This window comes from Halichoerus grypus, chromosome 5 (genome assembly GCF_964656455.1).
Source record: "Halichoerus grypus chromosome 5, mHalGry1.hap1.1, whole genome shotgun sequence".
In the NCBI taxonomy this organism is placed as follows: Eukaryota; Metazoa; Chordata; class Mammalia; order Carnivora; family Phocidae; genus Halichoerus; species Halichoerus grypus.
Window position 1 is genome coordinate 43,738,508 of NC_135716.1, and position 15,913 is coordinate 43,754,420.

The window sequence follows — 15,913 nt, forward strand, 5'->3', positions numbered from 1 at the left end:
GTTAATAATAGGGGAAACTGTAGGTGGATGGGGTAGGTGGTAGCTCTGCTCTCTTTGTAACTTTACTGAAATCTAAAATTATTCTAAAACAAAAAGTTTTTAAAAAGGGAAAGAAAAGAAAACCTCCTCCACGTCTTCTACAGAATCTTCAGGTAAATCGACATTTTTCCCCAACGTGTGTACTGCTCGTGACAAGTTCCTGAGTTCTGCACACGTAGGCATGGGGGAGAAGAGAGACCTTTAGAGGATCTCAGACAGCTGGGCTTCAAAAGTATGACATGTGTGTAAATAACCACACCAAGACAAGTGTGCACACATATAAAAAAGAGGAATAGAAAACACACCATAGATTTCAGAGAGAGAAGGGAATTATGCTGGATAGGGGGTAAACTTGTGCCTTGACACATAAGAAGAAATCCAAGTGGGAGAAGTTATTAGAAAGCATTCCAGAAAGAGGGAAGAATATGAGTATAAAGCAGAACAGCATGGGATATGTTCAGAAGACAGCTGCTAGTTCAGAAGGAGCACAACTAGCCTAAAGGGAGTAATAGAAAATAAAGCAAGACATTTTGAAGTCAGAATATGGAGCACCTTAAAAGTAGTGAAAAGAGAGTTTTACAGGAGTGAGTGACATCACTCTTCCATACATTTATTAAACACCTAATTTTGCCAAGAAGTGTGTTGCACACTGGCTCAAAAATAAGAGCTGGGCTTTGGTAGGATTAATCTGATGATAAAATGTGGAAAAAATGGCCATTTAATAGGTCAGTATAATAGGAGAAACTAAAGGAAAAAGGACAGAAAAGCACCTAAACTGGACACAGCAGGAATGGAGAAGAGAAATGAGCCAAGTGTTAGATAATCCGGAGGCAAATTGATCATAGGCTTAGGAAATACAGTTTATTTTTCATTTGATTTTTTTTTTAAAGATTTTATTTATTTATTTGACAGAGAGAGACACAGCGAGAGCAGGAACACAAGCAGGGGGAGTGGGAGAGGGAGAAGCAGGTTTCCCGCAGAGCAGGGAGCCTGATGTGGGACTCGATCCCAGGACCCTGGGATCATGACCTGAGCCGAAGGCAGACGCTTAACGACTGAGCCACCCAGGCGCCCTCATTTGATTTTTTATTGTCAAATATATCAGAAATTCACTGGGGTTAAGAATTATTTTTATTTGGAATTACATGGTTGAAAGAGGCGCCATAATCTTTTCAGTTCTCAGACTTTTCTGGGAAAACAAAGCCTCTAACGCAAGAGGTGATGAGAATCAGAAGTGCTAAGGGTGGACAGTGATTTGACCCATCTGCCCTTCCTTTCTGCCCCAGTTATAGAAAACAATGCCATTGTAGGATGGGATGATTGGAGCATGATAGTATTAAAAGACACAGGGGTATGGGAAGTGGTTGTATTTCTATTTTTCACCGGGTGGTGGATGGGGGAAGCTGTGGGAAGAGGTGGGAGATTTCACTGACTAGATCTTCACATTTCAGTGGGACGGATCTGACAAAATACATAATCAAATTAGAAAATTATACTACATTTTCTTACTCCTTTTTCATTAATAACTGTTTACAGTTTAAACAGATATAAACACATTCCCTATATTCTGGTCAGGGATAGAGGGAGAAAATGGTAAATTGATAAAAGTAAAAAAAAAAATCTCAATTTAATTTTGGCTACTTAACATAAGTGATATCATTAACATTTAATTGACCTTTTTCTTATTCAAGTTATTCAACTTGCATCTATTAAATACTAGCTACTGGAATTATAGAGATAAACAGTCTCTTCTCCAGAGACTCAGAGTCTAGAAAGGCAGGTGTAAATATGCGGAAAATATTTCCTGGTAGATAGAAAAGTCCTATCGTGTAAGTCATGAGCAATGTCTTACCGAAGGCAGTGGGGGTAATCACTTATAACCATGTCCAGAGATATCAGGGAAGGCTTCTCTGAGATGATTCTATTTAAGCTGAGCCTTGAAGGACATGCAAGGGACATGGAAAAGGACCTTGAGTGCCTGGAGAATTGGCAGGCACACAGTTGTCCAGCCAAAGCCATTGCCCCACCATTCAAGTCACGCCTAGTGCATAGGCTGCTGCTACCATTAAGGAGGTGAAATGTGGAAAGAACACACACAATGCCTGGCCTTAGAAGTTACTGGATGGAGTTTCCTTGCTTCCTGTCTCAGTATGAGTTTAGAAAGCCAGGTAGCTAGCATAGCAGTTAAGAGGCTGTTATACTGGAGTCCAACTCCTACTTGGCTAGTTCCTAATTGTGAGATTCTAAATATAAGTCACTTCACCTTTCAGCATCTTCATCTGTATAATGGGAAGAATAAAATGACTTATTTCATAAAATGATGGGGATTGAATGTATGAATACATGCACTAAGATGAGAACAGAGCTTGGCATATAGTAGGATAATAAATACTTTTATTATTATTATTATTATTTTCAACGTGAAAATTTTTTATTTTTATAATTTTAAGGATGTTATAATTCTACTTTTAAGTGTATTACTCCTTAGCTTCGCCAGGTACAAATACAGCTGGAAAGATTTAGATTAAACGAAGTAATGACTTCCTGACTATAATGGTTGTGAAATAGTGAAACATCATCAAAAGAAATTTTAGATTATCTTCCCCCTGCACTTCAGAAGAATGAACTCAATGATTTTTCTGGAAGCAGTATGTACGATGTGTTGAATAGTCAGGTTAAACTAGTTTATATCTTAAATCTTTCCTATATTCATGATCCCAGTATTTAATACACCCAAAAAATGTTTAGTACAAAACCAAAAGTAAATGAAAATCTCCTATTTGGGTCTGCAGTTGGTTTCTATCATTCTTGAAGACGTAAGCCTGTGTGCTTCCAGAATGCACCAGTACAATAATACAAGGCTCTGTACCACTAAACACCCCCACCTGTGTCACCCCATGCTTGTGCAACTGTCAAACAAAGCCGCTGTATATACCCATGTCCTCCAGGGCAGAAATCTTGTCCCATAGTCGCTTCAGAAAAGTAGAGCTTGGGAAAACTTCCAGAAGTAAATGGGCAGGGGACAATCCCAGACCCCTCTCAGTTCTTGGAAAAAGTAATGGGCAAGATGCCCAACATGAGAATAATAAAAGCTACAGGGAGAAGAGAACAATGGTTTTTATTTTTATTTTATTTTATTTTTTTTATTAAAGATTTTATTTATTTATTTGACAGAGAGAGAGACAGCGAGAGAGGGAACACAAGCAGGGGGAGTGGGAGAGGGAGAAGCAGGCTTCCCGCCGAGCAGGGAGCCTGATGCGGGGCTCGATCCCAGCACCCTGGGATCATGACCTGAGCCGAAGGCAGACGCTTAACGACTGAGCCACCCAGGTGCCCCGAGAACAATGGTTTTTAAAAAGTGCCTTAACTTTTATTGAATGTTTGTTTCCCCAACAGAAATGCTTAGTGATATTGGCATTTTTAAAAGGTTCCACCTTGCCTTGAAATTAACACCTCATTGCTGTGAGTGAGCAAGCAATTCCTCTCTTGGCTGCTACTGTTTTTTGGCTAGAAAATGTTTCTTTTTTATTTTTTTTTGAAAAGTAACACTAATAGCACAAAATTGCATCAGTTACAACAGAAAGACTTTCTTTCCAAGATGAGACACTTAATGTACCTTAGGAATAGATGGTACAAATGGAAACAAAAAATTTCCAGACCAGAAAGTTCAGTTAGGATCAGATACTGCATGAGTTCTAATCACAGAGGTCCTCACTATGCTACAAAACCATTACAAAAAAACTAGAAAATCAACAACAATGAAATTACTCAGAGGGAAAGAAACCAGACAAAAAAATAATACAGTGAATATGTTTTTATGAAACTCTAGAAAATGCAAACAAATCAGAGTGATTCATGGTTGATGGAAGGTGGGGGTCCTAAAGCACTGAGAAGGTCAAGTGTCAAGGAAAAATTTAGGGGAGTCACAGATATTTTCACTATCTTGATTGTGGTGTTGGTTTCATGCATATGTCAAAACATCAAGTTGCACACTCTAAATACATGGAATTTATGTGTGGCAATTATACCTCAATAAAGCTGTTTTTAAAGGGCCCATAATCTAATCTACAACATAGAAACCTATCACATTACATTATTGTGGTTGTATAAGTGCACTTTATACTAGCAATATAAAAAAAATGGTAAGAGAGAAGAGAAACAGGAATTACTTCTTTGCCTCAATGACAATGAATGAGAGATATTTGAAAGCATTTATGTTTAAGATGTACACATAAACAGCTTACCTAAAAGATAATCAAACCACTACAAGGCAAGTCTGTTTGTTCTGGTGAAAGCAGGCTACAGTAAGGAATGTGTGATTCTCAGTGCAAGAAAGATCAAGTAGACAAAAAAATGAATAAGAATATTGAAAACTTAATAACTTAATCAATAAGGTAGAACTTACAGCTATACACTAAGAGACTATGCCTTCTTCTCCCCAAGTGCTCATGAAACATTCACAAAAATTGATCATATATTAGGTTACAAGGAAAACATCAGTAAATTAGAAAATGTAGAACTATTACAAACAGCTCTCTCTGACCACAGTGCAATAACACCAGAAATTATTGGCAAAATTAAAAAACAAAAAGGCCCATTTGTTTGGAAATTTAAAACCTTTTCCTAAATAATTGTTGGGTGAAAGGGGAAATATAAACTGAAAGTACTGAATTTCTAAAAAATATTGACAGTTAAACACTATCAGAATGTATAGAAAACATTTCAAGCAAAGAGCATGGGAAAATTCACTAAATGCACTAAATGCATTTATCAATAAAATTTTTAAAATTATAATAAATGATTGAATTCCCAACTCAACAACTAGAAAAAGATTAAACTAAAAAAATAACAAAAGAAAGGAAATAAAATTAAAAGCAGAGGTAGCAATAGAAAAAGTAGACTTTCAAAATCCTACTTTTTTCTTAAAGAATTAACATAGACAAACCACTAGCTAACTTGATCAAGAAAAGAAGAGCAAAGTACAAATATAAAACTAAAAAATGTCAAAGCAGAAAACATTAAAACAAGAAACTGTTTAAAAATCATAAGAAATCAAAGACCTACATACAAGTAAATTTGAAAGGCTAGATAGAAAGGACAATATTCTAGGGAAATACAGATTTACCAAATTTGACCATACCGGAGACAGAGTGCTGCACACGACAACTTTATAGAAGAAATAGAGAACGTTATCAAGAAATTACCACCAAGGGCGCCTGGGTGGCTCAGTCGGTTAAGCATCTGCCTTTGGCTCAGGTCATGATCTTCAGGGTCCTGGGACTGAGCCCATCCAGCCTGCATCTGGCTGCACGCTCAGTGGAGAGTCTGCTTCTCCTTCTCCCCATGCCCTTCCCCTGACTCGTGCTCTCTCTCTGTCTCTCTCAAATAAATAAAATCTTAAAAAAAATTAATAAACAGAATCCAAAACCACATTAAGAATAAAACACACCATGATCAAGTGGGAGTCATTTGAGCGATTTAAGGTTGGTTCAACGTTAGGAAATCCATTAATATAACATACAATAGATTTCAGAGGGAAAAAAAATCACAGGATTATCTCTATAGATGCTGAAAAAGCCTGCATCAATATTCAACACTTTTTCTAATTTCTATTAAATACACAAAAATGTAAAACAATAAATAATTTTTTAACATGGTAAATTTATATACTCTATTCTCAAGACTAGCATCTTAATGGAGATGCTAATGGCATTTTAAGCAAGTTCAAGAAAAGGCAAAAAAAAAAAAAAACCCTACTGTTTCCACTATTATTTACCATTATAGCAGAGGTACCATCTAATTCAACTGAACAAGAGAAATCATGAGTTATATTAATTTGTAAAAAAGTAAAAGTACCTCTAGAAAATACTTTAAAAAATCAATGAATAATAAAACTCATTTAAATAGTAAAATAACAAAAAACAATTCAGTAAGGTATCAGGATATATAATGAACAGACCCAAGCACCCATATGTACATGTATACAATACTGGAGCTTGCTTATTCACTTTCCTTATCCAAAAATAATACTATTTTTTCTTGATAATGACTTGTTCAGTTACCCTTCTCCCTACTAGACTATATCTTCTATGAAAAGTGACCTGAGCCTATTCTCTCATTCCAGTTTTCCCTATGTCTAGCAGATAGCTGGCCAGAGTAGAGTTCCAAAAAGTTGTTTCGTGCCTGGCACTGATGTTTAATGTTTCTAACAACTATCAAATTCTTTATCACTAGCAGAATCCCAATTTGTTCACTTTTCTTTGTGAGATATTCAAAGAAGGAGTTCCTTTCTATATCCCAGAGATAAATTTTAATTAGTCTAAGACAATTATGGTGATATTATCCCCCACCCCACTAGCAATTCATTTAAGAATGGGCATGTGATATTTCCAAGCAGGAGAAATCCACCAGGGACTTTCTAGGGTCAGTTTTTATTCCTGACAAAGAGATGCACAGGGAGAGACATTTTTCTGAGTCTTGATGTGATTGTGTGGGGACATGGTGCCTGACATGATGGCAGCATTTTGAAACCATGCAGTCATGGACTGAGGGGTCACCCAGGAAGAAAAGTAACTGGCCAAGGATGGCATAGCAGGAAGCTATAAAAAATATAGGCTATTGATGAAATTATAGTTACTGAATTAACCAACCAGGAACTCTGCTACTACCAGAATTCTTGTCATATGAAACACTAAACTCTATCTTTTAAGCCACTTTTGTGTATAAATTATATTTTCTGCAGCTGACAGCATCTTAACAGATATATTTGTTAAATAAAGAAATGAGTGGGGAAAAAAATCTATCACTTTTACAGACAGAAACAATAACAAGCTGAAGGACATAATGGTAAAGAAAGCTCCATGTATAATAGCAACAAAGATGATGACATACTTAGGAATAAATGTGCAAAACGTATGAGGAAACACTCCTGAAAGACTTGAAAGTCTAACAAAAGTAGACTTGAACAAAACTAAAGGCACCTGTTCTTGGATAAGATAACTCCGTGTCATAAAGATGTCAATTAAACACAATCCCAATGAAAATATCAACAACTTTTTTTAAGTGGAGCTAGACAAGTTGATGCTAAAGTTCAGAAGAAAGAACAAACATGCATGAATAGCCAAAAACACACTAAGATGTAAAACCTACAAAGGTGCACCAGTCCTACCAGATTAAACCACACTAGAAGTCTTCATAATTAAAACAGGGTGCTACTGCCACAAGAATACATTTCCAGACCAGTAGAATAGAACAGAATAGAATAGAACAGATCAGATCTAAGTAAATGTGGAAATGGTATAGGTGGAATCATAAATCACAGAAGCAAGGGTGAGCTTTTTAATAAATGTCACTGGCCCAACTGGGCAACCACTTAGAAAAAGAATACAATTAGATTCTTATCTCCCACCACACACAAGAATTAACTCCACACTGATCAGAAAAGTCAATATTAAAAAAAAAATTCATATAGAAAATAACAATAAATTTTTTTAAATATGGTGAATTCTTCTATATACAGTGTAAGGGAAAGCTTTCTAATATTGACAAAGTCCAGGGGCAATTTAAAAAGTGATTGATAAATCCGACTACATAAATTTTTTCATTTGCATGGTAAAATAAATTGCATGTCTAATTAGACTAAAATACTTGCAGCATATATCACAGATAAAGGGCTAATATCCATAATATATGAAGAACTCTTAAAATTTGGGGGGAAAAGGACCAAAACCCTAATAGAAAAATTAGAAAAATATATGAACACAAAATACAATCTACAAAATGGATACAAAATGGTCTTAAACATATGCAAAGACGTTATAATTTGCCATCACTCATAATTTAAGAAATGCAAATTACCCTTGAATATGATTTCTTACCTATCTGGTTGATTAAAACTTAAAATCTGACAACACATTCTGTTGGTGAGGCTGAGGGTGCTCTCATGTATTTCTGTAGGAATGCAAACTGCTACAACCCTTTTGGTAGGTAATTTATATCAAACAAAACTACATATTCATTGACCTTTTGATCCAGTAATCCCATTCTAGGAATTCACCCTGAACAGACACCACCACCAATATGAAAATACATATGCACATACATAGTAGCATTGTTTACAAATGCAAAATGCTGGAATCAACTTCAATGCCCAAATATAGGAGATGTGTTGAATAAACAATGGCATATCCATACAACTGAGCACAATGCAGCAATAAAAAAGCATGGACAGCATTTCTAGGAGCTGACATGGAATGATTTCCAGGATATACTACTGTTGAGTGAAGAAAGTCAAACACAAAAGAATGCTAACTTCAAAAAAAAAAAAATTAAAAAAAAAAAAAAAGAATGCTAACTTCCATGTAAGAAAGAAGGGTAAATAAGAAAACACTCATTTTGCAAAAGTATAAACCAGAAATGAACGAGACAGGTTACCTATAGGAGGTGGGTGAGAATAAAGCAGAAAGGAGAGGGAGACTGGGGGTGGGCTGGGGAGAATGACAGTTCTCTGATGTACCTTTTTTCAGAGTCTCCTCCTCTTATAATAATTAAGTCAACAAATGTCAGACTCAATTCTTTTAAAATCACAAAATTATTACCTGGCATGATGTCTGCTATTTCTTGATTTTCAGATTCTGAATAGTTCATTTAATTCACCAACTTTTCTATGAATCTACTATGTGTGGAGTGCTAGGCTAAGTGCTGTGAAAACTGGAAAACAGATTAAGATACTGTAACCTCAAAAACCTTGTGTTCCAAATAATGTCTTATGTAGAAAACAAACCAAAATATTATGGATGTACAGAAAGCTGAAAGAAAGGCAAAAAAGAAGCAATCTCAAAATAAAATCAGAAATTTTATGGTATGAAAAGAGTTCACTATAAGTATACATCTTAATTCTAATTCCTTTATCATTTTATGCCATAGTTTCTTCTAAAAAAGAGAAAGACATATTAGAATCATTAAAACAATGTTAAGGAACATAAGTCCAATAAAGAAGTAGAGAAACAGTTGCATGGGGAAGGAAGTTAGATAAATAAAAGCAACAATCTAGGGGGAAAGGTTATTGATGAACTACCAGAAGAGAAGGCAAAAGAGGAAAAGCACTAAGTCAAAGGGACCTTATTATCTAATAAAAAAGGCAGATCAGTTCATCAGTTGAATGGTTTGCCAGACGTTGAAGAACCTGTTGTCTGCCATGACCTCTTGTAACACAAAACGCAATAAATGTCTGTATAAGTAAGCCTTCCATAGTAGGGTTCTCAGTTACTTATAGCTGAGAGCATTTCCAACTGATACACAATCTGTCAACCAGATTGGATGTGACTATTTCAAACACCTTAATATAATTTTATTAACCTAAATAGTTCCATCAGTTGGAATTAAAAATAAGTAAAACAAGGTAAACAAACACTGTCTGTGTTTGTAGTGGCTGGAAACCCTGGGACTGCCCTCATATTCAGGAGGTTTCAAATCTGAAGGAGGAAAGGAAAAATGACCGAAAAGCTGGCTCCAACAAATCCCACAGACCCTAGGGTTCTGGTTGACAAGGGACAGATGAGTTTGGAGGTCAAATAAATTCCAGCCATCTGTTCAAAAATTGGCTAAAACGTAGGTCACATATCCAGGATCAGAGCAAAAGACAAAGGAAAACAGATGTTTGATGAAGTTATAAGACAAAACATGCGACTCTCTGGATCAGATTTTACATGTAATAGAAGTCCATGAAAACCAAATTATTTTTATTATCTTTAATAATATCCTGTTTTACTCTCATGATTCTAGGGAGTTTCATTCTGAGAAATGAGACATTTATTTTTTATGTTGTTAGAATCCTGGCTTTTACTTTTATATTTTATTATCATTTAAATTCTCAATCCAAATATGCTAGATAATAACAAAATACCTGATGATTGTTTTAAACTATGGAAAATGGTTAAAATGAGACAAAGCAGAAGGTTGCTGGGTCTTACTGTGAGTTATATACTTTCTTGGATTTTTAAAAATACTAATATACACTTAAAACTACTTGTTCCATGCTTAAAAGAATAACAGAAAGTCCAAACCTAGTAAAAATCATAAATTCAAAGAGAGATATGAATGGTAGATAATGGGACCAAGAGGAATAGTGATATTATTTTTGCTGTGTTAACACAGAGATTATTATTTTATTTTAAATGAGGAGAAATTGAGGAAAACCTATACCAAATCTATGGCAACATACCCATTTTTGAATCACCAATTCACATGGTTGATTATTTCTGAGATGGACACAGATGAGAGGTCCATTAGAGGGCCTCACGGTGGCCAACGGAGGAAGAAGAGCCCACTAAGCTTGCCTGTGCAAGTCTCAGAATACATGGACATCATCCGCGTTTGAAAAAATAAAACAAAGGTTATAGGGTACTCAGGCAACCAGTCTGTATTTCATGAAAGCACAGCCATCACCGCACACAATACCTATTAGCCTTCTAGTCTGGTAGCTTCCTAGGCAAAGCTGCCCCTCACATAATCTATTCTCTAAAGAACTGGGAAGAGTTGAGTTAGGATTGGTCTTACATCCTAAATTCTCCCACCCTTTTTACATCGTTAGAAGGCAATGTAATTCTAGGAATTTCTGTTTCCTTCCCTCTAGATCACATCTTTTCTTCTAACCCTCCAATTCCAGACAATCATCAACTATTTTTCTCCCTTGTTGGCCTTTACACCATATTTGACCTTATAAATAATGTTACACTGTAAAACAGAGCCTCTATCAACCCAGAAAATAGTCACCCAGGAAGTTTGTGCACATATAACTCATTATAACACAGAAGAATAAACCAAAATGGTTATCAGACAAATTCCGTGTCTAAGAGTCAGTACCGTCCTACATTTATTTTCTATACACTTCTGAATTATCTAATTCTGACAACTGATTAGAAACAGCAAATTACATAGCCCGATATTTTGAAGAAGTAGAAAAACTAGAGCAGACCAGGCAACAAAACAGCCGCCTGACGCTGAAAGGGGTAAAGTCTGGTGCAGGTCTGAGTCGAAAGCCCTTACACTGGCAGTCTTCGGCACAAATGAAATACCACTTGTTACTGCTCTGGGGAGTTAACATCATAAACTCTGAAAATTGGGAAGGACCCGAGAAATCTAGTCACGTCTCTTCCCATTGTAGGAGCTTCTCCTACCTTATCCCACAGTGACGATCTGGTCACTGTATGAACACAAGGACTGCCTCATTGCCGTATAAGGAAGCCCTTTCCATTTTGTAAAACATTTTTTACAAAGTTCGTTCTTGAAAAGTAAAAAACCGCTTCTCTGTAACTTTGATTTCTTGATTCTGATTCATTTATTCAACTAGCACTTACAGAGTAACTACTCTGTGTAGTAGACAGTGTTTCCATAAAGATAAAACATATCAGCTCTTCATCCATCTATACAAAGACATGAACACAAATAAAAACAAAGCACCAACTGCCTGCCTGCCTTCCTCCCTCCCTTCCTTCCTTCCATGGCCTCCCTTTCTTCATTCCCAAGTCTCAGTACCACTTACCTGAATCACACCTCCCAAGAAGGAAACAGCTGCAGCTACACCAATCCTTTGCAGCTCGAAGTCCGATAAACCCAGTGTGCTTGTGTTACTCTGTGTGCTGAGGTTCTGGCTGCTCAGAGGGACCAGCCGTTCCACTGCGTTGGCTGATATTAAGGATGTCAAAGCAAAGGTGCCTAAAAGGGGGTGGGGGTGGGGGGAATCTTCTGTTAGTAACGGACTCAACGATAATGGTTGGATTCCACCATTAAAGTTTTTTTTTTTTTTAAAGATTTTATTTATTTATTTGAGACAGAATGAGAGAGAGAGAGAGAGCACATGAGAGGGGGGAGGGTCAGAGGGAGAAGCAGGCTCCCTGCCGAGCAGGGAGCCCGATGCGGGACTCGATCCAGGAACTCCAGGATCATGACCTGAGCCGAAGGCAGTCGCTTAACCAACTGAGCCACCCAGGCGCCCCGCCACCATTAAAGTTGAATCCATGGTGTAAAACCAAATAGATCTACTGGAAACATTATCAGCACCCTGACTCATCCACCCTTCACTCCACTCCAGGCAAGAAGCAGAAACTTTCCTACATATACACATATTCTTTCAACACACAGCCACACCCAGCTACTTGCTCTTCCCAGGCCATACGTACATTTTCTCACCTCTCTGCAGACCTGCACAGAGAATATCCTCAGGGCAGGGATTCAGATTACAGCTTAGACTCAAATGCAAGTCCTCTATTTATCAATAATGTGACTTAAAGCACATTACCCTGAGTCTGCATTACTTCATCTGTAAGCTGGGGATAATTTAATACCTACCTTTCAGGGTTTGGGGAAAATATAAAGGAGATGATAATTATGAAAACCTCAGTAGGCTCAGTGGTTAATTGTGAACTCTTCCACTTCAATATTAGCTCTGTATACTCATTTCAGACTTCTGACTTCTAAAACTATAGATAATAAATTTATCTTGTTTCAAGCCACTAAGCTCCCAGTAACTTGTTACATCAGAAATAGGAAACCAATGCAATCAATAACACAAACTGACCACTGAAGAAATAGACACATACTTAGAGGTGAGATCTTAAGCACACAAAATAAATAGAAATGCCTATACGGATATTTCTAGTTAAAAGTATTTTTTATCATTATTACCTTAATATTTAAGATTAAGGTATCATTTTTATAATAATAATAACGAATTTACTAAATCTTATATAGCAAGTACTAAATTAGACACTATACATCAACTATCTCATCTAATTTTCATTACAATCATATGAATTCTTTTTATTTCACTATACAGAAAGCAGCAAATAGGCCTTTATAATGTTGTCCAAGGTCATGCAGATAGCAAACAACAAATAAGACATACACCCAGAACCATTTAACTCTACAACCCAGGTTTTTAACCAGCTCGCTCTATTATCAGACTATTTGTGATAGTTCAGATTTTCTTTAGTAATGCATAGGTAGGCAAGGTAAGAGTATACTAATTAAAGGGCATTATGGATTCCAGCTTGGAAGAAACCTGCAAGATACTTTAACCCAAGAATCAATTACATAAAAAAATGTTTTTCAATGTTTGAGTAACTAAATTCAATAGTTTTTTCTTTCCCTCAAAGAGCTTACCTTCTCTCATTACACTGTAAATTCAGAATATATGCTCTTCTCTTACGACCTTTTTACAACTTAAAAATGCAAAGAATCTTTAAAATAACCTTGATTACATAATAATATAGCAATAAGTCACAGTACATATTGAATAACTGAGGCACAGAGAGTTAAATGTCCTGCTCTAATATTTGCTGAGGTTTTCAGAAGTAAAGTTAGAATTGCTTTGGAAATGTAATCAGTAACTAATGCGCACTTCTTTTTTTTTTTTTAAAGATTTATTTATTTATTTTAGGAAGAGCTAGAGCACGTGCACACGAGCGTGGAGGGGAGGCGCTGAGGGAGAGGGAGAGAGTGTCTTAAGCAGTCTCCGCGCTCAGTGTGGAGCCCAATGTGGGGCTTGATCTCATGACCTTGAGATCACAACCTGAGCTGAAACCAAGAGTCAGAAGCTTAACCAACTGTGCCACTCAGGTGCCCCTCTAATGAGCACTTCTGAGTCCCTTTCATTAGTAACATGAGAAGCATAAACATAGACAGAAATTATTACCTGTGGCAACATGACGTCCCATTCCAAATATGGCATAAATGATGGCAGGAAACAGAGACCCATATAAACCGAACACTGGGTGCACAGATGAGAGAATCGCGAAGGCCAACCCTGTCAAGCAGACCCAGTAATTAGGACCATCTTATAACTCCAAGATACAGTCCACTACAAAATAGAATGGATATTGATTTTTTTTAATGACAAAAGGAACTATGACTTAATTATTCTAATTAATTATTGCTCAGTGAGATTCTAGCATTACTATCCTAAGTAACAGGAAATTCCCTCATATAGTTCATATTTAAATCTCAATTCTAAAAACCATTACTTTTGGACCACTACCTTTCCTCTTGATTACAAAAATGTCTACAAGAAAACGTTGGTTCAGAGAGTCTTCCTGGTAAAAGTGATAACATCATAAGCAAAATATCTCCACACACACTTTGAGAAGCATTTCTACATTTTCTGGGTATCATTTTATTGGCGCAGTAGCATCTGTGGGATAGGCAGGACCAGCAGCATCACTGTGGACAAGATGAAAAGGTCAGGAAGGCTGGGGCAAGAAGGACACGCACTCAAGGCCGCCTGGCTGGCAGCTGACTGGCCGAATCCAGACCGTAACACAGCAGCGGGGCGATGTGTGAACCCAGGCACTTCCCATCTTGGACCCCAACCTGTTTCAGATATAGTTTCTTAGAGTGAAAAAAAATCAACTTTGTTTATTCAGAGAGTAGGTAAGGAGTAACTCATAACTGTTCATTTTTATTCCTCATCGATACTACTGTCTGTATAGTTTGTATGTTACATACATATAGAAAGTTTTCTTAGATATGTCTACATAATCACTAGTGGTCTAAATGTGACCAAAATGCATGTGAGTACGAGCTCATTAAAGTGATCTTGCTTGTGGCTGGTCCTTGGCATTAAATGGCTAGTTAAGCTAGGTTCTGATATGTTCATTCAAGTCTACACAACTTATCGATAGGCATTTGATTGAACATAATGCACTTTAGAAGGTACAAACAGACTTGAGGAAGGAGGCGGCATTAGAATCGAGATTACCTGAATATGAGGTTAATTCATTATCCACACTATGGAGCCTGACAATATGGTTCCGAGATCAATAGTTTTTTACTGTTTAACTTTCACTGTTTTTAAAATTAAGTTTATGGGCACCTGGGTGGCTCAGTCAGTTAAGCGTCTGCCTTTGGCTCAGGTCATGATTCTGGGGTCCTGGGATCGAGCCCCACATCAAGCCCCACATCAGGCTCCCTGCTCAGCAGTGAGTTTGCTTCTCTCTCTCCCTCTACCCCTCCCCCGCTCGTGCTCTCTCCCTCTCTCTCTCTCAAATAAACTCTTAAGTTTAATTTCTTTTTAAAGAAATAAACAGTAGTTATACATCAAATATTTTTTCCGAACACAAGACACTTTAGCTTTAATTAAAATACATAAAATGCCTATCAATGACCATCCCTTCTTTATTTTTAAAAACCCATCTGGATTGCTATTTACTTACAATGTATTACTAAATGTCCAGTAAAAATGAATAAAAAGTGATTCTAGAAGGTTCAATGGCAGAGGCTGCTCTAGAATTTCATACACGCAGGATGAGAGGCAGCATTCTGGTTGTTAGGAAGGACGATGTTATGTATTTCCCTGCCCCACTAACAAGACCCTCCTGGCATTTATAGCTTATGCAACTTTGTAAAAATTGTACATTATATCAGTCACACAGAAAGCTAGAAAATAACTTTTCCCTTTCATTTTCAGAATGAGTTACCTGAAAAAATTACCTATCAAGAGACAGAATACTGAGTGTTTCCAGGTAAGAAAAAATGTGGCCCACATTTCAGAAGATCACCCAGATCTACTAAACCAATGATGGGGGCAAAGGAAAATTGCATGCAGCATTTTTAACAAAAGCATCTTGGATGAATTATATGCACACTAAGTTTTGATAAATGTGATAAATATCAACAGGATAGGAGTTGCCCTATTTGGCTACATTTTTATTCTATCTGCAGCAGAAAATGTATAGACATAGCTAGAAGCAGTGAGATCCTCACCTCTTGCCTAGTGAATAGCTACCTATTTATCTGTTTGTTTTATTAACTCCTCTCTTTCTCTCCCTCCCTCTCTCTCTCTTTCCCTCTCACTCTTTCCCTCTTCCCCTCTCTCCTT

At 36.8% G+C, this 15,913-nt stretch overlaps 1 protein-coding gene across 1 annotated transcript in view; it reads right to left on the reverse strand.

Moving 5' to 3' along the window:
• The window catches only part of SLC26A7 (solute carrier family 26 member 7), a 107,869-nt gene that overhangs the window by 67,201 nt on the left and 24,755 nt on the right, over window positions 1–15,913 (reverse strand). Inside the window, exons 2-3 of the mRNA XM_036107284.2 lie at window positions 13,733–13,843; window positions 11,582–11,754 (exon numbers count right to left, since the gene is read on the reverse strand). Of these exons, the coding sequence (XP_035963177.1) occupies window positions 11,582–11,754; window positions 13,733–13,843 (284 nt within the window). The remainder of the gene's footprint in view (window positions 1–11,581; window positions 11,755–13,732; window positions 13,844–15,913) is intronic.